The sequence below is a fragment of the Dermacentor albipictus genome, unplaced genomic scaffold (genome assembly GCF_038994185.2).
Source record: "Dermacentor albipictus isolate Rhodes 1998 colony unplaced genomic scaffold, USDA_Dalb.pri_finalv2 scaffold_16, whole genome shotgun sequence".
Lineage (NCBI taxonomy): Eukaryota > Metazoa > Arthropoda > Arachnida > Ixodida > Ixodidae > Dermacentor > Dermacentor albipictus.
The window spans coordinates 6,201,290-6,226,372 of NW_027225570.1; the positions used below are offsets into that span (position 1 = coordinate 6,201,290).

Here is a 25,083-nt window from a genome sequence, read left to right on the forward strand (position 1 = left end):
TGAGCGATGTTCACACCATCCCGTTCATGGTTTGTGGTATCACAGTTTTCAGAGGGATCAAGACACCGTGAATAGTCACTAAGGCGGGTTATTCACGTCTCGCTGCTACTACTGCGTTTATTTAAAACGAGGCAAAGTGCTTTTCGTGATGTTCTCGAAATACGAAGCGATAATAAAATTGATATGATTGTGGCGACCGGCAGGTGCGAGAATCACACATCGGCCAATAGAAACGAAAGCGGTTGCGGGCAAACAGGATGAGTTTAAGTTCCAGGTACGGCACGTTTCTGCTTTTTCTGAAAATTAAGCTCCATGCTCATTTGTCTAGCGGACAACTTAAGCAGGCCGTACAGAAGCAGAGCCACATTGAAGCGCACCATATGGTCTAGGCGACACTACGGAAGCAGCCACACGTGAAATCAACACTTCTGTGCCCGCCGCAGTAGGTTTGCGGATATGGTATTGCTTACCAGACCATAAATGTGAGCGCTTTGGCGCAAACAAGGAAGGACGGAACAAGGAGACGCATTGCTTGAAGACACGGGTTTGATCCCGACCTCGGCAGCCGCATTTCGACGTGGTCGAAATAAAACGCGCTGGTGCACTTCGGGGCACGTTGAAGAACACCATGGTATCAAAATTAATGCGATTGTGATTTTGGCAAGTACAGCCCCATAATTCAATTTTTATACTTCTGCCATGGCACGATGTGCCATGTGCGATAATGAATATGCTCAACCCTCTCAAAGATTATCAAGTATGGCGCACAGTGCGTGTTCTTGTACTATGGAGACAACCAGCAGGGGTGTACGCAAGGTAACGGTTAACATCAACTCACCACTCTCCTGTTGGACTAAACGTTAACGAAATTTACCATTCGCCGTCGACATCACCGCTATTATTCGCAATCAAAGCAAACAGTACAGAAAGCTTCGCGTGTACCTCGATTCCCACAGTGCATGAGGCTCGCATAATTTTTGTTTCATGAGTAGTGCTGTTGCAAGCGTTATAAAATGTTTCATTTTTTTATTGTATACACTTTTTTCGTAGCAAGCTAAAAACGTATCAGTAGTATTTTACTGTATTTGTTTTGTACATCGAAACTGGTGGTGCTAAAGCAGTGACTGATGAAATTGTTTAGTCTTCCTTAAGCGCCTTGTCCGTCGTGCATGTTCCTTTTTTAGTCCGCGTCTTCGCAGCGCTCTTTTCTTCAAGTATGCAAAACCAACTCGCCCACATCAAGCTTCTGCTCCTTAAGACAGTTTGAGCATTTTAGTATATTTTGATTGTCACTGGGGTCATTTGGCTGGGTCTTAGCAGCCTAAGCACATAATGCTTCTGAGATAGACATTCCCAAAATTAATCTTACAACACCTCGTCTGCATCACGCCCGTTTGTACAAGTAAGGGGGTGAGGTCTTGGAGGCAACGGCCAAGCAAGGTGTTGACATGCAAACCTGCGCAGAGAGCTTGCATGCTCTGTTTTGAAACTTTCCACATTCAATAGCTTTCCGCTGACTGGTTTTCATTGAATCCCAAATAGGTGGCGACTCTGACGCATCTTCAAAGGGCATTCTTGGAGTCTGCTGCACATCATCGGGAAAATCCCATCTACTTGTTCTTGTGAGTATTAGTGACAGCTGGCAATTTTCACCTGTGTGTGATGGACGAGTCTAGAAGGCCTTGAACAAGATAGACACTGGTTCGTAATTCTTGAGAAAAGGCTCTCATTGAACTTTTATGAATGTAGGCACCAGGGCTAAATGTAAATCATTCAGAGAAATTTTGCAAAGACGTCTCCAGGTTTGTCGAAGTAACAAAGATAGATTATTCATGGCATCTTATCATTTGTAGCAGTTTTTACCGGTAAGAGCACACTGAATTATTTCCATATTTCTGCCTTGATAAGTTTGCTTGAAAAATCTAACCCTCGGCAAATAAAAATAAAATGAAATAATGTCAACTGAGGTTTCGAGGCCCATGCGGGTCACATTGACATTGTGAATAAGGGACCCGTGTAGGCCCTAAAAGGTCTATCAAAATTATTTTAAATTGTCGGTGTGCTTTATTTCAGTTATGTAGTTTCCTCACCAGACGGGTTTATATCGAACACTCAACTAAAATATCTTACACTGTACAAATTAATCCTGTAATGCCGAGACACAGTTCTGCATGAAGAACACTTGGAACAAAATGTTCACCTTTATTTCTAGACTTGGAAAGTACACTTGTATAAAAACAAGCAAGTTGTGAAATGTTACTGGAGGTATAATTTAATTATTATCGCAAGTATTCAAATACTGCTTAGTTTGTTGAACTATCTATGGCTGGATAGTTCAGATAGCCGGTTACGGCATGCCAAGAACGTAAATGTAAACTTTGTATGAAGTTTTCTGCGCATAAACAAGCATTTTAAATCAAATTCACTTTAGCATATATGATACGTTGGCCAATACAGGGCTAAAAGGGAACGCTCCGGTACATCTTCGACTGGTAACCTACAAATCATTAGTTGGATATGTTCTGTCCTAAAAGATTACTGTGTATGGCTCTTGTTCGCATAATAGGAAAGAACTTGTCAAAAATTTATTTACAATAATTGTAAAATAGGTTGTAATAGCACTGGTCTAAACCATATCAGTAGGGAAGATGCTTAGAGCAGGCTAGATATTTAGAAAATGAGGCTACTGTTCCAATATACTGTACTGATCTTTGAGATCCTTGAGTAGTTGTGAGAAAAAAAAAAGTAATGTTGAGGAAAACAGATACGCTAAACTAATTATGACAAGACGACATGAAGATACTACCCAGAAATACTTAATAACCTTAGTAAAACATTGTGTAGCATTATTATCATCGAGATAGAAAATGATGAAGGAAGTAAGAATATGATGTGCTGCAATAGTTTCTTTAATTACGTGAATTGTATTTCCTGTAGGATTGTTTATTGTTTCATAAGCTCTTCAAGGTTTTTGTTGATCTATGGAGGAAATAAATGACCTGTTACAATAGTTTACGTGACGTAATGAAGTTACTTATGACTGCGTGTAAATGGCGCGCTGCAGTAGATTCAGTGACTAAGTCAATCAGATTTCTTATGGGACTATTGTGTTCGCCGAAAATATATCGTGTATCTAGCCGGTTTCATGGCCGCATGCCTACGGGAGACTCCGAAACCACGATGTTAGAACAATTGGGCCACCTCTTGTGATCAGCAAAACTCGTATATCGCGGATGATTCAACCTTGTTTTCAGGCATTTGAGATATACGAAATGAGCTTAGACTGATTCTACTGACATCATCATCGTCAGCCTGGTTACGCCCACTGCAGGGCAAAGGCCTCTCCCATATTTCTCCAACTACCACGGTCATGTGCTAATTGTGGCCATGTTGTCCCTGCAAACTTAATCTCATCCGCCCGCCTAACTTTCTGCCGCCACCTGCTACGCTTCCTTCCTCTTTAATCCAGTCCGTAACCCTTAATGACCATCGGTTATCTTCCCTCCTCATTACATGTCCAGCCCAGGCCCATTTCCTTTGCTTGATTTCAACTAAGATTTCATTAACTGGCGTCTTTCCCCTCGCCAAATCTCCTCTTTTCTTATTCCTTAACGTTACACCCATCATTTTTCTTTCCATAGCGCGTTGCGTCGTCCTCAATTTGAGTAGAACTCTTTTCGTAAGTCTAAAGGTTTCTGCCCCGTAGGTGAGTATCGGTAAGAAACCGCTGTTACACACTTTTTTTCTTGAGGGATAATGGCAACCTGCTGTTCACGATCTGAGAATGCCTGCCAAACGCACTCCATGCCATTCTTATTCTTCTGATTTTTTCATTCTCATGATCCTGATCCGTGGTCACTACCTGCCCTAAGTAGATGTATTCCCTTACCAATTCCAGTGCCTCGCTCCCTATTGTAAACTGCTATTCTCTTCCGAGACTGTTAAACATGACTTTAATTTTCTGCAGATTAATTTTTAGACCCACCCTTTGGCTTTGCCTCTCCAGGTCAGTGAGCATGCATTGCAGTTGGTCCCCTGAGTTACTAAACAAGGCAATATCATCAGCGAATCGCAAGTTACTAAGCTGTTCTCCATTAAATCCCCAATTCTTCCCAATCTAGGTCTCTGAATACCTCCTGTAAACACGCTGTGAATAGCATTGGAGAGATCATATCTCCCTGCCTGACGCCTTTCTTTATTAGGATTTTGTTGCTTTCTTTATGGAGGACTGCGGTGGCTGTGGAGCCGCTATAGATATCTTTCAGTATTTTTACATACGGCTCGTCTACACCCTGATTCCTTAATGCCTCCATGACTCCTGAGGTTTTAGCTATCAAACGCTTTCTCGTAATCAATGAAAGCTATATATATATTGTAAAGGGTGGTTTATTCGGCTGGTAGAGCAGCAGCGACAAAATCAGCACCAGCAGGTAGGGCGCAGCCAGCGAACGAACAGGGTACGTGCCACGCGATGGCAACGGGGCTTTTCAGCCTGCCGATCTTCTCCGTCACCATCACCCCCGGATACGAAGAGTAGCCATCCTGGCGACCTAGGAAGAGGTGGGCGGATCGTAATACTCCTTCAGCCGGTGAATGTGCACAGTCTCTCGCTCCCGACGACGCAGATCGGGAGATGGCGATACGGGTTCTACCACGTAGTTCACTGGTGATGTTTGTGCAACCACGCGGTAGGGCCCGTGGTACTTCGGGAGGAGCTTGGACGAAAGGCCAGGAGCTGCAACAGGCGGGACCCAAAGCCACACAAGTAAGTCGACGGGGAGGGGTTATGAGGAGGATTGAGGTCATGGCGCTCTTTTTGGCGGCACTGTTGAGCAGACGTCAACGAACGGGCGAGTTGTCGGCATTTCTCGACATGCTGAGCAATCGCAGAAACAGGTGAACATTCACACAGGGTCCGGCCGGTACGGGAGAACAGTATCAATGGTGCCGGAGGGATGGCGGCCGTAAAGCAGCAAGAGAGAGAGAGAGAAAGGCAAAGGAAAGACAGGGAGGTTAACCAGAGATTATCTCCGGTTGGCTACCCTGTTCTGGGGGAAGGGAAAGGGGATGCAATAGGTGAGAAAGAAAGAAGGATAAAAAAAGGAAAAAAAAACCTAAGCACACACACGCACGTACACACGAACTATTTCTGTGGGCACTGTCACGCAACCCGCAAAGGCATTCCTAGTCTTACGCAGTGTCACCGTACAGTCCTGCGCCACACAGTGTACTGTCACAATTTGTCAGAAAGTCCCGTGTCTTTCAAGTATCGCAGCAGCGCCTTCATAGCGGATCGCGCTGATGTTCGCGTAGGCCAGGTTCCAAGGATCTTGTCTTCTGTCATTGGGCGCTTGTCCAGTTGGTCTAAGGTGGCTGAGAGGACAGTTCTTTGTAGGTTAAAACGAGAGCACTGACAAAGAAGATGCTCGATCGTTTCGTTGCACCCGCAGAAGTCACACAGTGGGCTGTTGGCCATTCCGATAAGGAAAGAGTAGGCATTTGAAAATGCTACTCCAAGCCATAGACGGATAAGAAGGGTGCAGTCACGTCGTGGAAGCTCGGACGGAATATGGAGCTGTAAATTAGGGTCCAGAGTATGGAGGCGTGCACTTGTGAAATCGGGTGAATTCCACTGGGCTAATGTCAGGTCACGCGCAAGTGTGGCAAGTTTTTTCGCTGCGTCGGCTCTCGAAAGAGGAATGGCAACGCAGTTGACGCCGTCATGGGCAGATCGGGCAGCTGCGTCTGCTCGATCATTGCCATGTATGCCACAGTGACTAGGCAACCACTGATATATTATATCGTGTCCTTCGTCAACTAGTCGATGGTGGACTTCTCTGATCTCTGCGGCGAGCTGCTCATGTGATCCATGGCGCAGTGCTGAGAGTACACTCTGTAGGGCTGCCTTGGAATCACAGAAGATTGACCATGCCTGGGATGGTTCCTCCTTAATAAAATGAAGAGCCGCACGCAGGGCTACGAGTTCAGCAGCTGTCGTTGATGATACATGTGACGTCTTTAGCTGTATCTTGACGGATCTTCTTGGTATCAGCACAGCGGCAGCTGCGCTTGCAGATGTAACTGAACCGTCGATGTAAACGTGTACGCGGCCACTGTGCACCTCATGTAAATGTTCTAACGTGGCCTGCTTAAGGGCAAACGAGGACATGTTGGCTTTCTTCATGATTCCTGGGATGGTGAGGCGTATGTCAGGTCTGTGCAGGCACCATAAAGGTAAGGATGGTCTTGCTGCAGGCATGTAGTTCGATGGCAATGAGGGGCGATTGGCATCAATTAAACGACTGAAGGTTGTGTGTGGCCTTTCTGTGGGTAGAGCGGTAAGATGGTGAGAAGGTAATCGGGCAACGTGCCGAATATGCGCCCTGAGAGCGTCGGTTGCCAAGTACGTTGATATTGGGTGATCTCGAGCTTTGACGATCGTTGCGGCTGTAGACGCACACCTCGGAAGACCGAGACACGTCCTTAGGGCCTGAGCTTGTAGTCCCTGGAGTACACGCAGGTTTGTTTTGCAGGTGTTGCCAATCACAGGGAGGCTGTATCTTGCGAAGCCGAGGAACAAGGCGTTATACAGCTGCAGCATTGACCGCACCGAAGTGCCCCATTACTTTGCGCCGAGAAATTTGAGGAGATGTATTATTGTCCATAATCTCTTCTTCAGGTATGAAACATGCGGGCTCCATGATAGGTCTCGGTCAATAATTACCCCTAAAAAGCGGTGTTTTGTGCATTTGCTACTGCTTGCCCATTGACCTTTACACTGTAACGCTTCATTTCCTTCCGAGTGAATGTAACAAGGCAGCATTTCTCTGAAGACAGCTCTAAGTTCTGTTTTCGCAAGTACAGAGATGTTATCGTAGCTGCCTTTTGCAGCCGTGCTCGTACCTGCAGCCGTGTTACGGCAGACGCCCAAATGCAGATATCGTCGGCATATATTGATACCTGAACTGTGTTGGGCAAGGATCGGACTAGGCCAACGAGCACTAGGTTGAAAAGCGTCGGGCTCAACACTCCGCCTTGTGGTACTCCACGGCACGTTTGGTGTTGAGTCGTGGCGCCATCCTCGGTCATCACGAAGAAATGCCTGTCGGTCAAATAACTGCACAGCCACTGAAAAGTGCGGCCTCCGATTCCGGCTTCAGTAAGAGCATTTATAATGGCATAATGTGCTGTATTATCATAGGCGCCTTTTATGTCTAGGAATAATGCAGCAGTGAGTCGTTTCCGGCGTTTTTGATGCTGAACGAATGTAACCAAATCGATGACATTATCTATGGATGAGCGCCCACGCAGGAAGCCAGCCATAGCATCTGGGTACACGTTGTAACTTTCCAGGTACCATTCCAGGCGAGTCAAAATCATGCGTTCCATTATTTTCCCTATGCAGCTGGCCAGAGCGATGGGGCGGTACGATGAGAAGTTTAACGGTGATTTGCCAGGTTTGAGAAGTGGAACCAAGCGGCTGCATTTCCAGTCACGTGGAACCAAACCGTTGCGCCAAGACTCGTTGTAATGGTTTAGTAGCATGAGTCGTGCTGTCTGCCCAAGATTGGCGAGCGCCGCATAGGTAACCCCGTCCGGGCCAGGTGACGAAGAGCGCCTGCAAGTCGCCAGTGCCGCTTCAAGCTCCTCCAGCGAAAAAATTACATCCATGCGGGAATCCCGTGGCACAGGAGTAGCACATGGTGTGATTGCGCGTTGGAACTGCAAGCTGGAAAGTCTTGAGCAAAATTCTTCAGCAATGTCAATTTCGCTGCGACCTTGGTGCAAAGCGAGGGCTTTGAAAGGGACACGCTGTTGTGGTGATACGCGAAGCCCACGCACGGTTCTCCATATTTGAGATAATCGCTGACGTGGATCCAAGGACTCACAGAAACGTTTCCATCTTTGAGATTGTAGTGCATCGATGCGACGTTGAATCTTCTTTTGCATCCGCCTTGCCTCTCGGAGATCATGGATGGATTTAGTTCTCCTGTATCTCCGTTCAGCCCGCCGGCGAATTGCTCGTAGTCGCTGCAGTTCTGCTGCAAGAATGGCGAGAATCCGGTAGTGGCTTGAGAGGCAGTGTTATATGCGTAAGTGACGAACGGAAGTACAAGATCCCAGTTGGAGTGGTCACATGCAACATACATTGATAGCATGTCACCAAGAGTTCTGTTGAATCGTTCTGTGAAGCCATTGGTCTGTGGATGATAAGCAGTAGTAGTGCGGTGAATAATTTGGAATTCAGATAGGAGTGACTGCAGGACGTCCGAGAGGAATACGCGGCCCCGATCGCGCAACAGTTCACGAGGGGCGCCATGGCGGATAACGAAGTTGTTTAGAATGAACGAGGCGATGTCTTTTGCTGATGCGGCAGGCAAGGCGGCGGTTTGAGCATAACGTGTCAAATTATCTACGGCGACAACAATCCATCGGTTGTCAGCGCCAGTAAATGGAAGAGGCCCGTATATATCAATGCCGACGCGGTCGAATGGCTGAGCTGGGCAGGGAAGTGGTTGGAGAGGTGCGGTGGAGAGATGCGGGACACATTTGCGTCGCTGGCAGGCATTGCAGGAGCGCACGTATTTGTGGACGAAGGTGTACATCCCTCGCCAATAATATCGTAGGCGAAGCCGTGTGTAGGTTTTTGACGCTCCGCCGTGACCACACTGCGGGTCAGAATGAAAAGCGGAGCACAAATCTTGTCGTAGGGGGTGAGGCACTACTAAGAGCCATTTGCAGCCGTCATTGTGGTAGTTGCGGCGGTATAAAAGTCCGTCGCGGATTGTGAAATGCTGTGCCTGTCGGCGTAACGCTCGGGGTGCCGAAGTTGCCCGAGGATTTCACAAAAAGTCGAATATCATGACGATCCATGGGTCTTTTCGTTGCTCCGATGCCACGTCCACGATGTCAAGTGATGAGATGTCATGTCTGTAGGTATAGAAGTGCTGCTGTCTGAAGTAACTGGGGAGCGCGAGAGGGCATCGACGTCAGAGTGTTTGCGTCCAGAACGATAGACGACACGGATATCATATTCCTGGATTCGGAGGGCCCACCGAGCGAGGCGGCCCGACGGGTCTTTTAGGTTGGACAACCAGCAAAGAGCATGATGATCCGTCACCACGTCAAAGCGTCGACCGTAGAGATATGGACGAAATTTTTGAAGAGCCCATACGATTGCCAGGCACTCTTTTTCTGTGACTGAGTAATTGCCTCAGGTTTCGTAAGGGCACGACTAGCATAAGCAACTACGTATTCGGCATTAGTGTTCTTGCGTTGTGCGAGCACGGCACCAAGGCCGACACCACTGGCGTCAGTGTGAAGTTCTGTAGGTGCGCTTGGATCAAAATGGCGCTAGGCTGGCGGAGACGTGAGTAGATGACGAAGAGTCATAAAGGCATCATCAGAGGCTTCCGACCAAGCAGAAAGTACATTGTCGCCTTGGAGAAGTTGGTTAAGTGGTGCGATCACAGTAGCGAAATTGCGAACGAAACGTTGAAAATAGGAGCATAGGCCAATGAAGCTGCGTAGTGCCTTTAAGTTCGGGCTTCGGAAATTCGGATACGGCGCGAAGTTTATCATGATCAGGAAGAATGCCTTCTTTGGAGAAAACGTGGCCTAATATAGTCAGTTTTCGAGCTGCAAATCGCCACTTTCCTAAGTTAAGCTGGAGACCAGCATTCCGGAGACAGTTCAAAACTTGATGTAAACGCCGAAGATGGGTCGGAAAATCAGGGGAAAAGACGACAACGTCGTCAAGGTAGCAGAGGCAAGTATGCCACTTCAGGCCGCGTAGGATGTCGTCCATCATGCGTTCGAAGGTGGCGGGCGCATTGCACAGACCGAACGCCATCACAGTAAATTCATACAAGCCATCTGGTGTTACAAACGTGGTTTTAGAACAGTCAGCATCAGCCATGGGCACCTGCCAGTAGCCAGAGCGGAGATCTAAGGAGGAGAAAATGGCTGTGGCTTAGCTAAGATTAAGCCCAGGATGCGAAGCATACTAGCCTTTATTTTATTTGTTGAACCACTGTTTAGCGTGGTGAACTGCTGTTGCTTGGCTATATTTGGTTCGGCTAGACGAAGGAACAACTCATGCGTTACTCTGCTGATTCCTTTATTTTCAAACCAATAAATACGCTCTACCGCTACCAATACCGCTATACCGCTGGTATAGCGGTATTGGTAACCTGGTATAGCGGGAGGAGTAAGAGTTAGGCCGCAGTACCATCTGTGCGACCGCACGAGCTGAGACCCGGCTACGCGGCCGCAAGCGAGCGCACGAGTTGAGCCTCTGCTTTTGCAGCTGTTATGACGTCATATGGTAGCTACGCGGCCGCGCGCGGCGCAGCAAGGAAGAGCGCGGTTGTGCGGCTAGTATGCTTCGCATAAAACCTCCGCTCCTTGCAAACAGTCAAGCGCGTCGTCAATCCGTGGCAACGGGTATACATCCTTTCTTGTAATCTTGTTAAGCCTTCGATAATCGACGCAAAATCGTATGGTGCCGTCTTTTTTTTTAACTAGGACGACTGGTGATGCCCAAGGATCACTAGAAGGCTGAATGACACCGCGATTGAGCATATCGTTCGCTTGGTCATTGATAACGCGTCTTTCAGTTGCCGATACTCGGTAGAGACGCTGTCGAATTGGTGCATAGTTCCCAGTGTCTATAGTGTGCGAAACAGTCGTTGTACGGCCGAGTGATGTTGCTTGGCCATCAAAAGAGGAAGAGAAGCCTTGGAGCAAGCGAAGTTCGTCGCGCTGTGTCGTCGTAAGGTCACTGGCAATAGCTGGCGTAAAAGAACGCGGCAGTGACTGAGGACGCGATGCCTCGAGAGCAGCAATATAAGTGGAGTCCATCGTGTCAAATATTGAAGATGAGGTCAGTGGCTCTGCTCTGCCAAGGTTTTCACGGCGGCGTAAAGTAATTGGTTCATCCGATGGGGTTGAGACTCACATGAGAGAGGCGTCAGCTTTGAACTCGACGACGGCGAATGACAGGGGTAGTGAACGGCGGCTAACTGAGAGTTCAGACGGAGCGAAGAGTACTGTGCCGTCGTCAACATAGTCACAACAGATACTGACAAGAGTGGAAGACCAGGCAGGTATAACGGTGTCTTCTGAAACAGAGATTTTGCGACAATGGTCCTTATGGTCAGTGATAATATCGGCCGAAAACTGAAACAGCTCGATTTCGGCGCGGGCGCAGTCAATGATCGCATGATGTGTGGAGAGAAAGTCCCAGCCTAATATGACGGCGTGTGAACATGATGGCAACAAGATGAATTCTATGATATAGAGGACCTCCTGAATTACGACACGAGCAGTGCAGGCGCCGGATGGCTCGACGTGGTGCGCGTTGGCAGTTCGAAGAGACAGTCCAGAAAGCGGCGTCGTCACTTTTCCGATCTTGCGGCAAATACGGGCATCTATCGCTGAAAGTGCAGCGCCGGTGTCGACAAGTGCTAGCGTCAACGTCCCTTCTATTGCGACTTCAATAACGTTCTTCGGGGAAGTGTGAGGCCTTATACATTTCGCAGACACTGCAATTCTCGCCTCCTGAACTGCGATGTTTAGTTTTCGTGGTGCAGAGGGCTCCGCCGTAGATGCATGGGGGAAAGGGAGCGGCGGCGAGGATAAGGTGAACGGAGAGCGGAGAATGCGGTGTCGACGATAGGAGGAGATTCAAAGGTGTCCGAACAGTTGCGGTGTTGTTGGAAACGGGGCGCATATGGACGCACATTGTTGGGGACGTTCGGTGTAAGGAGGCGACAGTGACGTGCTACATGTCCTGCACGGCCACAATAAAAACAAATCGGGCGATTGTCTTCCGTGCGCCAATGATCTTGAGGTCGTGCATACTGCACCAGTGGCCGGACTGGAGCGGATACGGGCGGGCGCAAAGGCGGGCGAAGGGGACCGTAGGTTTGGTGTGCAAGCCTCGAAGCGACTTTGGCGTACGTCAGGGGAGCGGCAACCGGAGCCTAATGGAGAGAAGGTGGAATGTGGTCGGCTACCTGCTCCTTGATGACATATCGGAGTGCGGGCGCCAACGGAGAATTCGACTGCCCTTGTGTAAGGGGAACCAGAGAAAGCTGACGAGCCACCTCTTCATGGACGAACTCCTTGATCTGTAGCAGTAGCGACGTGTTATCCGGGGAAACAGCCAAGCTCGACATTGAAGTCGCCTGAGGAGGAGATTGGCGGGTGGCTATGCGTTGTTTGCGGAGTTCGTCGAAGCTTTGCCATAGACTGATGAGTTCAGAGACTGTCGCCGGATTTTTCGCCAACAGCATCTGCAAGGCGTCGTCTTCAATGTCTTTTAAGATTTGGCGGATCTTCTCGGCATCAGCCATTGTGACGTCAACGCGGTTGCAGAGGTCGACAACATCTTCTATATAACTTGTAAATGTCTCCCCGCACTGTTGCGCACGACTGCGCAAACGTTACTCGGCGCGAAGCTTGCGAACGGCGGGGCGCCCCAATACCTCCGTCACGTTAGTTTTGAAGGCTGTCCACGTCGTGAGATCACGTTCATGGTTGCGGTGCCACTCGCTGGCTACACCACTCAAGTAAAAGGATACGTAATTCAGTTTTTCGGTGTCGTTCCAGTGGTTGTGGATGCTCACCCGGTCGTAGTCAGCGAGCCAGTCTTCTACGTCATGGTCTTCGGTACCGCTGAAGGTGGGTGGGTCGCGTTGACGCAACGGGCCGGGGCAGACCACGGTAGTCACCGGGGCAGCGGGTTGTTGCGGTGGTCCTTCTTCCGGCATAATGAAGACAGGCTGCGGTGTCCGGTTGCGAAGTTCCAGAATTCCGGCTGTACCCCGCAGCTCCACCAATTGTAAAGGGGGTTTATTCGGGTCGCAGAGAAGCAGCGACCAACGCGGCAACAGCAGGTAGGGCGCAGCCAGCGAACGAACCGGGTACGAGCCACGCGATGGCTTTTCAGCCTGCCGATCTTCTTCGTCACAATATATATATATATATATATATATATATATATATATATATATATATATATATATATATATATATATATATATATATATATATATATATATAGTGACGGTGAAGAAAGAAGCAATAACACAGTAGCAATACCGTGAACGAGAAAACTAACTTTTATTGGGCGAACCTGTGCCCACAAAAACAGGCTACACTTATAGCACAACGATAGCGGCGAACACGGTCGGCGATCGTCGGAAAAACTGATCAGCGGGTCAAGCGCGTCGGCTTTTATAGATCAGTCGTCGAATGTTCCAGATTACCTGATGGGATCCGCGTGTCTTCCACAAAGTTCTACACCATTCGTGTCACGCGATGAAATCTGATAACACAAGATTCGGCGACAACAGACACGCGGATAGAAGCATCGATAACTTTCCAGAAACTTCGGATACATGCAAGCGCGTCCCGCGCTGCGCGATAAGATTTGTTAGGCGGTGAAACCTGGTCGCCCGATAAATATAAATACACGTGTCAATACCCCCCTCTTAAAAAGCATCGTCCCGATGCTACAAAGAGAGCGAAACACAAAGGGACACTTATTAAACATAAGTAACAAAACAACGAAAAGAAATAAAGTCCAAAGGTCAGTTACGCGAAGTCCCAAAGTTCGTCAACGCTGGTGGTACGGCTTGAGCCGCACAACGTGGACAATTTCAGGTCGTGAGCGGCGCCGCTGTGACAGCGAAATGCCGTCTGGCACGACCTCGTAGTCCAGTGCACCAATACGTCGGATGATCTTGTACGGTCCAAAATAGCGACGCAAAAGCTTCTCGCTCAGTCCTCGTCGGCGTATAGGGGTCCATACCCAAACACGGTCGCCGGGCTGGTATTCGACGAAGCGTCGTCGGAGATTGTAGTGTCGGCTGTCGGTCCTCTGCTGGTTCTTGATTCGCAGGCGGGCGAGCTGTCACTACTTGAGCTGTCACTACCACGTGACATCTGGTGGAGGTGCTTTTCGTCCATGTACAGGACGCCCCCGACAAGCCGTGATCCCAGCCCAGACCGCGAACAGAACACCAACGTAATCCCGGACCACCGAGCAAGCCGCCGTCTTCAACAGCTGCCCCCGGAGCACGGACTTCTACCTGAGAAGACCAAGAAGATTGTGGCCAAGGCAACCGCAATGGCAGCCCCAGCGTCCCCCATCGTCCTGCAGCAGCCCAGGGAACCACCGACGTTCCGCGGTTCCACATTTGAGGACCCGGAAACCTGGCTGGAAACGTATGAGAGGGTCGCTACGTTTAACAACTGGGCAAGCGACGACAAGCTACGACATGTCTATTTCGCATTGGAGGACGCCGCCAAGACGTGGTTCGAGAATCGAGAAGCCACCTTGACGACGTGGGACCTCTTCCGAAGCGGCTTCCTGAAAACATTTCAAAGCGTCGTGCGAAAAGAGCGAGCCCAAGCTCTACTGGAGACAAGAGCGCAGCTGCCGAATGAGACGATCGCGATTTTCACTGAGGAAATGGGCCGTCTGTTCCGCCACGCCGACCCAGAAATGTCCGAGGAGAAGAAAGTACGTCTACTGATGCGTGGCGTAAAGGAGGAACTTTTCGCCGGTATGGTAAGAAGTCCAACGAAGACCGTCGACGAGTTTCTTCGTGAGGCGACGAGCATCGAGAAGACACTGGAATTGCGGAACCGGCAATTTGACCGACGCACCAAGCCAACAAGCTACTCCGGAATTCAATCACTGGCCACGGACGATTTATGCGAGACCATCAGGGCCATCGTGCGCGAAGAACTGCGCAAGGTCTTGCCATCGTCGCAGCCTCAAGTGGCCTCGATCGCCGACGTCGTGAAAGAAAAGGTGCACCGATCGCTTGGGGTTCCTGAGGTGCAACCTCAATTACTGCAGCCCCAGCCAGAAGCGATGACCTACGCCGCCGTCGCACGCCGTCAAGGTCCCCCTCCGCGACCACGCCAGGGCCCTGCAACGACGCAATTCCGTCGTCCGCCGCCGCCGCCGCCAGCACGCCCACCCGTCGCCCAGCGCACCTACGCGAGGAAGACGGACATTTGGCGAGCCCCCGACCACCGTCCGCTCTGCTATCACTGCGGAGAAGCCGGCCATGTGTATCGCCGATGCCCATACCGGGAGATGGGACTGCGAGGTTTCGCCGTCAATGCTCCGCGCCCGCAGCGAGGTGAACGCCCTCGCGATATCGCCGACTACCTCGCCGCTACTCAGTGGAGCTCGCGACGACCGTCGCGTTCGCCATCACCAGGCCGCTACCTGTCGCCGCAGCGCCGACCATACACTGGCCCAGCCCGGGGCCGGTCAGCGAGCCCGTATCCGGAAAACTAAAAGCAGCAACCGATGGAGGTGCGGTTGCTGTTCGTCGAACTGACGAAGATCCTCCGCCGCCGACGAAGACGACGAAGAAACCATCTCGACGACCTAATGATGACACGCCGCCGTCCCGACGAAGTCAGGAAGCCAAGACTACACCGACGAAAGACGACTTTACGACGCGACGTTCCAGCTTCAGTTCAACACGACGCAGCCGTGATCCGACGCCACGACCTAACTGCAACGCCAGACAAAGAACCACCGACCTTGACGTGCTTCTCGACGGCCACGCAGTCACTGCCTTAGTCGACACAGGGGCCGATTACTCCGTAATGAGTGGACGCATCGCCGCCCAGTTGAAGAAGGTTAAGACTGCATGGGAGGGCCCCCAAATTCGGACCGCTGGAGGGCACCTCATTACGCCGACTGGAATCTGCACGGCAAGAATTACCATTCATGACCGGACTTACCCAGCACCTCCACCAGATGTCACGTGGTAGTGACGGTGAAGAAAGAAGCAATAACACAGTAGCAATACCGTGAACGAGAAAACTAACTTTTATTGGGCGAACCTGTGCCCACAAAAACAGGCTACACTTATAGCACAACGATAGCGGCGAACACGGTCGGCGATCGTCGGAAAAACTGATCAGCGGGTCAAGCGCGTCGGCTTTTATAGATCAGTCGTCGAATGTTCCAGATTACCTGATGGGATCCGCGTGTCTTCCACAAAGTTCTACACCATTCGTGTCACGCGATGAAATCTGATAACACAAGATTCGGCGACAACAGACACGCGGATAGAAGCATCGATAACTTTCCAGAAACTTCGGATACATGCAAGCGCGTCCCGCGCTGCGCGATAAGATTTGTTAGGCGGTGAAACCTGGTCGCCCGATAAATATAAATACACGTGTCAATATATATATATATATATATATGTTGCCTGTTGCTGCTCCTGGCCTTTTTTCCAAGCTCATCCGGAAGTACCACGGGCCCTACCGCGTGGTCGCACAAACATACATCACTAGTGAACTACGTGGTCGAACCCGTATCGCCATCTCCCGATCTCCGTCGACGAGGGCGAGAGACTGTGCACATTCACCGGCTGAAGGAGTATTACGATCCGCCCACCTCTTCATAGGTCGCCAGGATGGCTACTCTTCAAATCCGGGGGTGATTGTGACGAAGATCGGCAGGCTGAAAAGCCCCGTTGCCATCGCGTGGCACGCACCCAGTTCGTTCGCCGGCTGCGCCCTACCTGCTGGTGCTGAGTTTATTGCTGCTCTACGAGCCGGATCAACCCCCCTTTACAATACATATATATATATATATATATATATATATATATATATATATATATATATGTGCCGCACATTTCTCTATCACCTTATTGATAGTGTGAATATGGTCTGTTGTTGAGTACCGTTTACGGAATCCTGCCTGGTCCTTTGGATGCCAGAAGTCTAAGTTGTTCCTGATTCTATTTGCGATTACCTTAGTCAATACTTTGTAGGCAACGGACAGTAAGCTGATCGGTCGACAATTTTTCAAGTCTTTGGCGTCCCCTTTCTTATGGATAAATATTATGCGGGTGTTCTTCCAAGATTCCGGTACGCTCGAGGTCATGAGGCATTGCGCATACAGGATGGCCAGTTTTTCTAGAACAATCTGCCCGCCATCCTTCAACAAATCTGCTGTTACCTGATCCTCCCCAGCTGCCTTCCCCCTTTGCATATCTCCGAAGGCTTTCTTTATTCTTCCGGCGTTACTTGTGGGATTTCAAATTCCTCTAGACTATTCTCTCTTCCATTATCGTCGTGGGTGCCACTGGTACTGTATAAATCTCTATAGAATTCCTCAGCCACTTGAACTATCTCATCCATATTAGTAATGACATTGCCGGCTTTGTCTCTTAACGCATACATCTGATTCTTGCCAATTCCTAATTTCTTCTTCACTGCTTTGAGGCTTCCTCTGTTCCTGAAAGCATGTTCAATTCCATCCATATTATACTTCCTTATGTCAGCTGTCTTACACTTGTTGATTAACTTGATTCTACTGACGTACCTTGCGCTGACTTTCTAGTGAAAAGCTCCTCTCCCCCCCCCCTCCCAAAAAAAAATATATTCTAGCACGAAAGGAACAGAAAAAAGTGATGAGAAGGTTTGCAGTATCAAGCAAACAATAAAGTAAACAATAACGCAGTGACAGCAGTTGTACAGTTCACTTACAGATTTTCATCACGTCAAAAACGGTCGCAGTTGGCGTCCATTTGTTTGCTTTCATTTCATTCATTTACTAATACTGTTAGCCCATTTTTGGACCGTTACAGTGTGGAAAATATCTGTTGCAATGCAGGAAATGCATGGGCAATCACAACCTTGTAGACATGTAGATACAAAATAAAATTAATGCGCACCACCTGCTGCTTACAACAAGATACAAATGCGCTTGTGGAAGCACACACAGCAACATCAATATTTCCAAGCAGGTGAAATTCGCTACAATCGAGCTGTCGTGGTTAATTTGGTAGGTCATAGTAAAGGTGTATAGATTTTTCTTCTACATTTGCACTTATATTCGTTCTCACGTGTTTTCGTTTGTGCTCCCGTAGATCACGAGCCTACATTGGCAACTGCTAAATTGCAAGTGTTTCAAATGCGGCCGCAGAAGTGACGTCAATAGCTTTCCCGCGCGAAGTATACAATGTCTCACTTAACGCAGATGCATTCGCTGTAGCTTAAACAGGGTGTCTACCAACCGGGAAAACCGGGAATTCTCAGGGATTTTTAGTAGTCTGGAAACACTCAGGGGAATTCGTGCCTCTATCATGGAAAATTAGCTGTATTTTTATTGAAAGGGTCGAAAGTCGCGGTAATGCTGGCTCGAGTAACAAACATTAATCGTAACGAATCGTCTTTGACGCCCTGTCGTCGGCTGGAGGCGTAAGCGACCGACTTTGCGGATTCCCGAAAATTTGGACGGCTTCGCGGCACCACCACGTAGCCCATAGAGTCAATGTGTCGGAACGTCTGAAGTTTCAGACGCAAGAATTCTTTGGCGTCCGATTTTCCGGACGTGCTGGGTGACCGCAGGTCCGAAACGGCATTAATCAAAGCCACTACCGCTGCCATTTTGTTTACCTCGCCGCCTCGAACCGGCGCTATCGCATGCAGATTCGCTGGCAGCCGTAGCCACCACTGCGGCAACGCTACGCCTAGCTGCTTCGACGTTCGCTATTAAGCTTCTTGCCGTTCGCTGCCGTGTTTCTTCATTTGTCCGCTGTCAGCAATAATTTTGGCTTCGACGCTCGTAAAGCACGGTGCATTCCATAATGCTGGTTCCTGAAAGTTAGTTTCGCCTCAGTACAGTTGTGCGACGCGGTGAAGCATTAGCGAAAGTATTGCGGTGAAGCTTAATAAGCGTAGGAAGGGGCAATTGTCACTGGACACAGTATGTATTCCTTAATTTTACACGCGTGCACCCGCCCTCTCCTGTCACAGTAGGAGCACCGCTATGCTTAATAAGTGTACTGACATGCATTCAGAGCTTTTCCAGACGTGCCTGTGTCGATTTCAGCCCTTTAGAGCAGTAAAAGACATACATTTATTTTTTCGGACTGTCTGATTTTTCGGAAGTTTTCGCTGCCCCTAGGGTGTCCGAAATATTGGACGTTGACAGTGAACTGACCAAGAGTGTGCTTCAAGTTGTCCGTAGTGCAAACGCGCTACAAAAGGAGGACGAGAACAGAAAGGATCGACGCATTGAGGAATGAACGGGGAATGAAGCATGCGAGCGCTTCTTTGAAGGAGCCTGAGCTCAAAAAACACTCTTGGCTGACGCCGAGATGCAGGTGTCCGTCATACAAGCCAAAATAAACTCTTTAAAGCAGTGAAGCACAACACTGAGGTGTCGTGCGCGGGCTGAGAGTATGTCAGCACAGTTGAGGTTGACTTACGAGCTGTTTAGAGAAACTCTCAATTGTGACCAAATTCGGGCCTCATACCACTGAGCGTGCTATCAGTTGGTATAAACAGCTCATATTCGAAAATATTTGCGTCTGTATGCTTCTCCTTCTAATTTGTACATATTTGAGAATGTCTGATTCGATTTGCAATTTCCTTCGAAGACATTTTGTTTGCTGTGCATTCTACTAACCCCTCCCTTCTATTCTTTTGTTGAATAACATAAACACTACTCCTTAGTATTCAAATTGGATTAAGTTGGTTCTTTAAGAAAAAGTTTCATATGCTTACTAAAGAGTGACAGCATCGGGCGATATGGTTCCAGCCCGTCATTACATGAAAGATAGTTCTGCATGACTCAGGGAATTTCGCAATGGCACTCAGGGAAAACCTGGAAAACTCAGGGAATTTGGAAATGTCGACTTGGTAGACACCCTGTTAAAGGAGACATGGTATAAGCACTTTGCAAGCATAGAGCAAGGCCGCTTCCAAGTTTGCCTATTTTACGCGCGGCTGAGAACCATATGTTCTTGCCATCCTGAGTATTTGCCCTTTGAGCGAAAGTTTCTGCCAATGCACCCTGCTCACATCCGACGCCGCAGCCTTGGGCGGCGTTTCAGTAACAATTCGGTCTCGTTCGGAAAGACTTCTCCGATGCCAGAGGCAGGCAGAAGCAACCGCAAGCTGCTTGGTGTACCACCGTCCATATGCGACTCGTGAATTCCTGGTAAGCGCTGAAAGATTTTCCGTTTATCATCCTTTTTTTATTACTACATTTAAGTGCTGTTCCAAATTGACGAAAATATATCGTGTATGAAGCCGCGTTGATGACCGCGATGCGTACGGGAGACTCCGAAACCACGATGTTAGAAAGATTGAGAAACGCTATGTCGTGCCACCTCTTGCGATAAGCAGAACCGTTATATCGCGGATAATTCAAGGATGCTTTCAGGCAGGTAGGGTCCTCTGGGCGGGAATACTCCAAAATTAGACAGGGTTATTTGACTGAGCTAGCTTGGATGCTCGGTAGCCATAGTCAGAAGTTTCAACCCTCGCATTCATTTCCCTGAAGGTGGCAAATTTGAATTCACTTCCCCCAGTACAGTACATCTCCAGGCTTGAAGTGACGCCTGACACCGGCAAAAACGCCCAGAGCAAGGGGGGCTGTACTTATCCAGGTACAACCAAATTAGGAAGACCCACTAAGCTTCAACAAGACACTCCCTCACCAGAACAGAAATTGGCCTCCTTGGTGCAGTGTTCGGCCACTCTTTCCCGAACGAATCATTCGATTAACCAATGGCCCTCAGTCCCCAGCACTTGTGGAGCAGCTGTACAAGGCGGCGGTCAGACTTGTAACGCAGCAGAGGGTGCTAAGAATCTCTGTACCCGAACAGGCCGGCAGTTTAAACTGACCCTTGCAACGTTTAACACCCGAACACTCTCGAGTGAGGCTAGCCAAGTAGGACTACTTGAGGAACTATCAGACATAATTGAGATATCATTGGTTAGGTTAGAAGAACTGCTGAGGCCTATACAGTGCTGACAAAGGCCACGTCTTCTGCTATAGACCTCAGACTCTGCCTAGGCGGCGCTGCGGAAAAGCCCGTCATCAGCGCCCCCAGCGCAGACTTGGCGCGAACTGAGTAGTGTAAAAACAGCTGTGCGCAAGCGAAGGTGCATAGGCCACAATGGACCCCCCGCTTTCGGTTGTGTTGAGGCATGGTTTCCTAAAAAATCAAGGACTTGGAAAGCTTCTACCGCCCATCTACGCTTCGGAAAGGGAGGAAGCTCAGCAGGGCGAAGTACGTGTACAATATAAAAGAAGTCTCGGGTGTTATTTCGGCGTGCTGCAACTCGCAAGTACAGAGAGCATCAGGTTTGTTTATAGGCATATCAGCATAAAAATCTAAGCATTCAAAAGTGGTGCATATTGAAAATGTCCCGAACACAAGACTTAAGTATCTCCTATAGTTTTATAAACGAGAAGAAAGGGGGTTAGCAGAGGGGCCTGATTTTTATTAGTCATATCATAAGAAGCCAACAAACACTAATGCCAAGGACAACATAGGGGAAATTACTTGTGCTAAATAAATGAAATAAAGAAACTTAAATTAATGGAAATTAAAGTGGATGAAAAAGCAGCTTCCCGCAGGTGGGAACCGAGCCCACAACCTTCGCATTTCGCGTGCGATGCTCTACCAATTGAGCTACCGCGGCGCTGTTTTCCTATCCACTTTCTTGGGTATTTAGTGTCCTTGTAGAACCCCGGGAGTGCTAGCCAGCGCGAACACTCACAGACCTTGGAGGCGGACGTGGAACGTCCTTTTTGCCGCAGGCGTCACGAGAGCGTGATCGTTTTCGGTGAAAGCAACTGGTCAATAAACCCACATATGCTACTTGAAGGCATCTACCTGATGCTACCTGACGCCTTCAGGTAGCATCAGGTAGCACCTTGACATTTCGTGTCAACATTTATAAGTCCGTGTTAGAAGGACACTGCCCAGTGACGCTCTCACCATAATTCTTATCACTCTGGTGAGTTGTTTTAATCAAATGTGGCAACTGTATTAAGGTTTAAATGGAATAGATAGGAAGCATAACTGCGAGTCAGCCTAGTTGGAACATATTCATATTGATACTTTTTGTGCGCAAACAAGCGCTCGTCCTTGTGTTGCCCCTATTCTTCGTCCCTGTTTGTTTGCGCACAAAAAGTATCAATATGAATAGATAGGCGCGCATTTTGTGTGAAAAGGTTTGGTACTACTTTCACTGTTCTCTCAAATAGGCACCCAGAAACGCTTTGGCTGTTAAGACGACGGCGCATCGTGTATAGTATATAAATACTTCACGAACACCATAACAGCAATCAAATGAAAGAAAATTTCGTGGTAAAGATCGAGAACCATGCAATCACCTGCAAGCGATGAAATGTGTCATAGTGGCCCTCACTAGCTTTTATCGACGATATGGCACACCCCTCCCGCAACGGAAGCAACCGACTGCCGTTATGGCGAGGCGCGCTTTTTCCGCGAGCTCCAGCATTTCACTACAACTTCGAAGTGAGACCATGAAGTAGCTCTTTACAGCTCCAATTACAATGCCTATGGCATACTCGAGGCACTACAGTGCAGCTTAGGCTGCGTTGAAACGGAAAATGCAAACACATCCTGCCTTAACATGTCTCAATACTGCGTTGTTTAAAAGTTATGGGGTTTAATTTACGTGCCAAAACCACTTTCTGATTATGAGGCACGCCGTAGTGGGGGACTCCAGAAATTTGGACCACCTGGGGTTTTTTAACGTGCACCTAAATCTAAGTACACGGGTGTTTTCGCATTTCGCCCCCATCGAAATTCGATCCCGCGACCTCGTGCTTAGCAGCCCAATACCATAGCCACTGAGCAACCACGGCGGGTGTGCGTTGTTTAATTACGCAGATTGAAAACTTTTTGCTTCGTCAGTGCATAAAAGAAAACCTCGCGTACCCGCCTCTTAAAGAAGACACCACAAGTATCAAATGAACACTTGACCTCCACTGGGGAATAGTGATATCTTCAATATGTGCAACACTACTAATGAATGGGCCTTAGGCTCCTTGGTGGCTGCAGCGAACCGGTTCCAAGAGGCATATTTCACTCAAATGTTTCACCGCAGCTGCCTGTGTCAGTTCTCCAGACAGATTCGTCCTGTCTGTTTTTCAAGCAAGAAGCACCAGTAACTTGCTCAAGTAAGTTGAACGTGTAGCACGGAAAGGGAATAAATATTGGTAGATTCCTTTCTGTGTGCTGCAAACAGCTGTAAACCTCAATCAGCTTTGCTCCAAGTTGCCGCCACTTAAATTTAACCGGTGAAGAACGGCCTACTTTTGAGAACCGGTTAAAAACGCAAGGGGCGCTGGACGAATCTAAATTGCAGTGGTAGTTAAGTCCTCGTGCTACTGCCGAGGGTTTCTGTGAAGAAATAGAAAAATTCGATATTGTACCGTGAACTATTCGTCGTTAGCAAACGTGTTTTAGCGGGTTAAACTCAAGATAAATGTTGTAGAAGTCATGTATAGTCCGGCGTTTATTTGTGACACGCATATTCCACCATGGTGGGTATGGAATCTTAACTAGATTCTTATGTGTTCTGATTTTGCGTCTATGCTTTTATTATTCACGTGAGCTACCACTGGAAAGTGTAGATCCGCGCATGAAAAACCGGTAATGGGCTGGTCAGAGCTGCCTCGGGTGGCACTATAGCGTTGCCTTCAAGAAATATATTGTCTAGGAAATAAGCTCCTTGATTACCTTTTCGCGAACTAAGACATCGTGAAGAGAGCGATGGAGGACGACACAAGAACTCCGGTGTCATTGACACCGAAGGACAAGCGCTCTCTCGAGCACCGTAATAGGGACAAAATCCCAATAACGACTCAAAATAAGAGAGCGATAACCTAAAGGTTATCGCTCATTTGTATTAGCTTTTTTAATCCATGTCACCTAACACCTCACCTCTTAGTTTTTCCGTAGTGCCATTTCTTACCTTTCAATTTTAAGATAGCTTTTATTATCCATTGGAATTGTAGAGGGCTTTTACACAACTTAGGTGACCTTAAAGGCATGGTAATAAACTTCTCTCCTGTGGCCCTGTGCTTACAGGAAACAAACCTAGGCGAAAGACACAAAAACATTTTGAAAGGTTTCACTGTTGTACGGCGCGATCGTACTCAGGCGAACCGGCTGTCAGGTGGTGTAGCCATTGCTCTGCCAAGTGGTATAGCAGCCAGAAAAGTTCCCATTAACACTCACATAGAAGCCGTTCCTGTCACCGTTTTAGCTTACAAACCCATCACCATTTGTTCAGTATACATTCCGCCGCATTCACATTTTACCGTAAGAGATCTAGAGGTAAATTTAGACCAGCTACCTAAACCATTTTTAATAGGCGGTGATCTTAATTCACATAAAACGTTATGAGGTAGTAAAACTACTGACAACAGCGGTCAAACGCTTGAAAATTTTATCCTAACAAATGACATGCCTTTTAAACACCGGTGCGGCAACCTATTGCTCCCCAAGCACAGGAGCTGTGAGTTGCATAGATCTGGCACTGTGCTCTCCATCTTTTTTTGGTGATCTTCAGTGGAATTTTATTGAGAACCCCGGTGGTAGTGACCATATGCCTGCTATCGTTAAAGGAACATCTCCTTTTCCTACCATCCCACTGAGGCTACCCCGTTGGAAACTCCATCTAGCAGACTGGCCTCTGTTTACTGAAAAGGCCACTCTGGATTACATATCAGATGAGCTAACCACAGATGAAACGAATGATAAGATCACTGCCTGTATGCTTGCTGCAGCAGCAGAAACAATCCCACAATCGTCTGGCTTCCTAAGAAAAAAGCTAAAACCCTGGTGGACAAAAGAATGTACGCAAACAAAAAACTACAAAACAAAGCGTGGGGTATTTTTCGACGATTCCCAACACAAGATAATCTACTCTCCTTTAAAAAATCAAAAGCGAAAGCCAGGTACACACGCAGACAAGCCGAAAGACAGTCCTGGAAAAATTATGTGTCGTCTATAATTAGCTCAAAAACATCCAAACGAATGTGCGACCAGCTTCGCAAGTTTAGAGGCGATCACGCTTCTTACAGTATCCCCATACTGTCACCTCCAGGCACACAAAAAGATATAGAAGAATAAGCAGACCTATTAGGGCAACATTTTCATGATATATCAAGCTCGGGAACCTACTCTACTGCATTTCTAAAACGTAAGCAATTAGCAGAAAAACTAAAGCTTCCGACCACAGGAAGTT

The 25,083-nt window shown here is 48.2% G+C and overlaps 1 protein-coding gene across 8 annotated transcripts in view; it reads left to right on the top strand.

Annotated features, from left to right (window-relative positions):
• The window catches only part of Ufsp1 (UFM1 specific peptidase 1), a 186,243-nt gene that overhangs the window by 134,226 nt on the left and 26,934 nt on the right, over positions 1–25,083 (top strand). For 3 of the 8 annotated variants that reach the window (XM_070528967.1, XM_070528968.1, XM_070528973.1), the window contains one exon: positions 1,543–1,622. The exons of 1 other annotated variant lie outside the window; for it this stretch is intronic. In XM_070528967.1, the coding sequence (XP_070385068.1) occupies positions 1,543–1,622 (80 nt within the window). Of the gene's footprint in view, positions 1–1,542; positions 1,623–19,923; positions 20,006–22,935; positions 23,009–25,083 lie in introns of all 8 variants that reach the window. 4 more of the 8 variants (XR_011509619.1, XM_070528970.1, XM_070528969.1 and 1 more) reach the window with 2 other exon arrangements.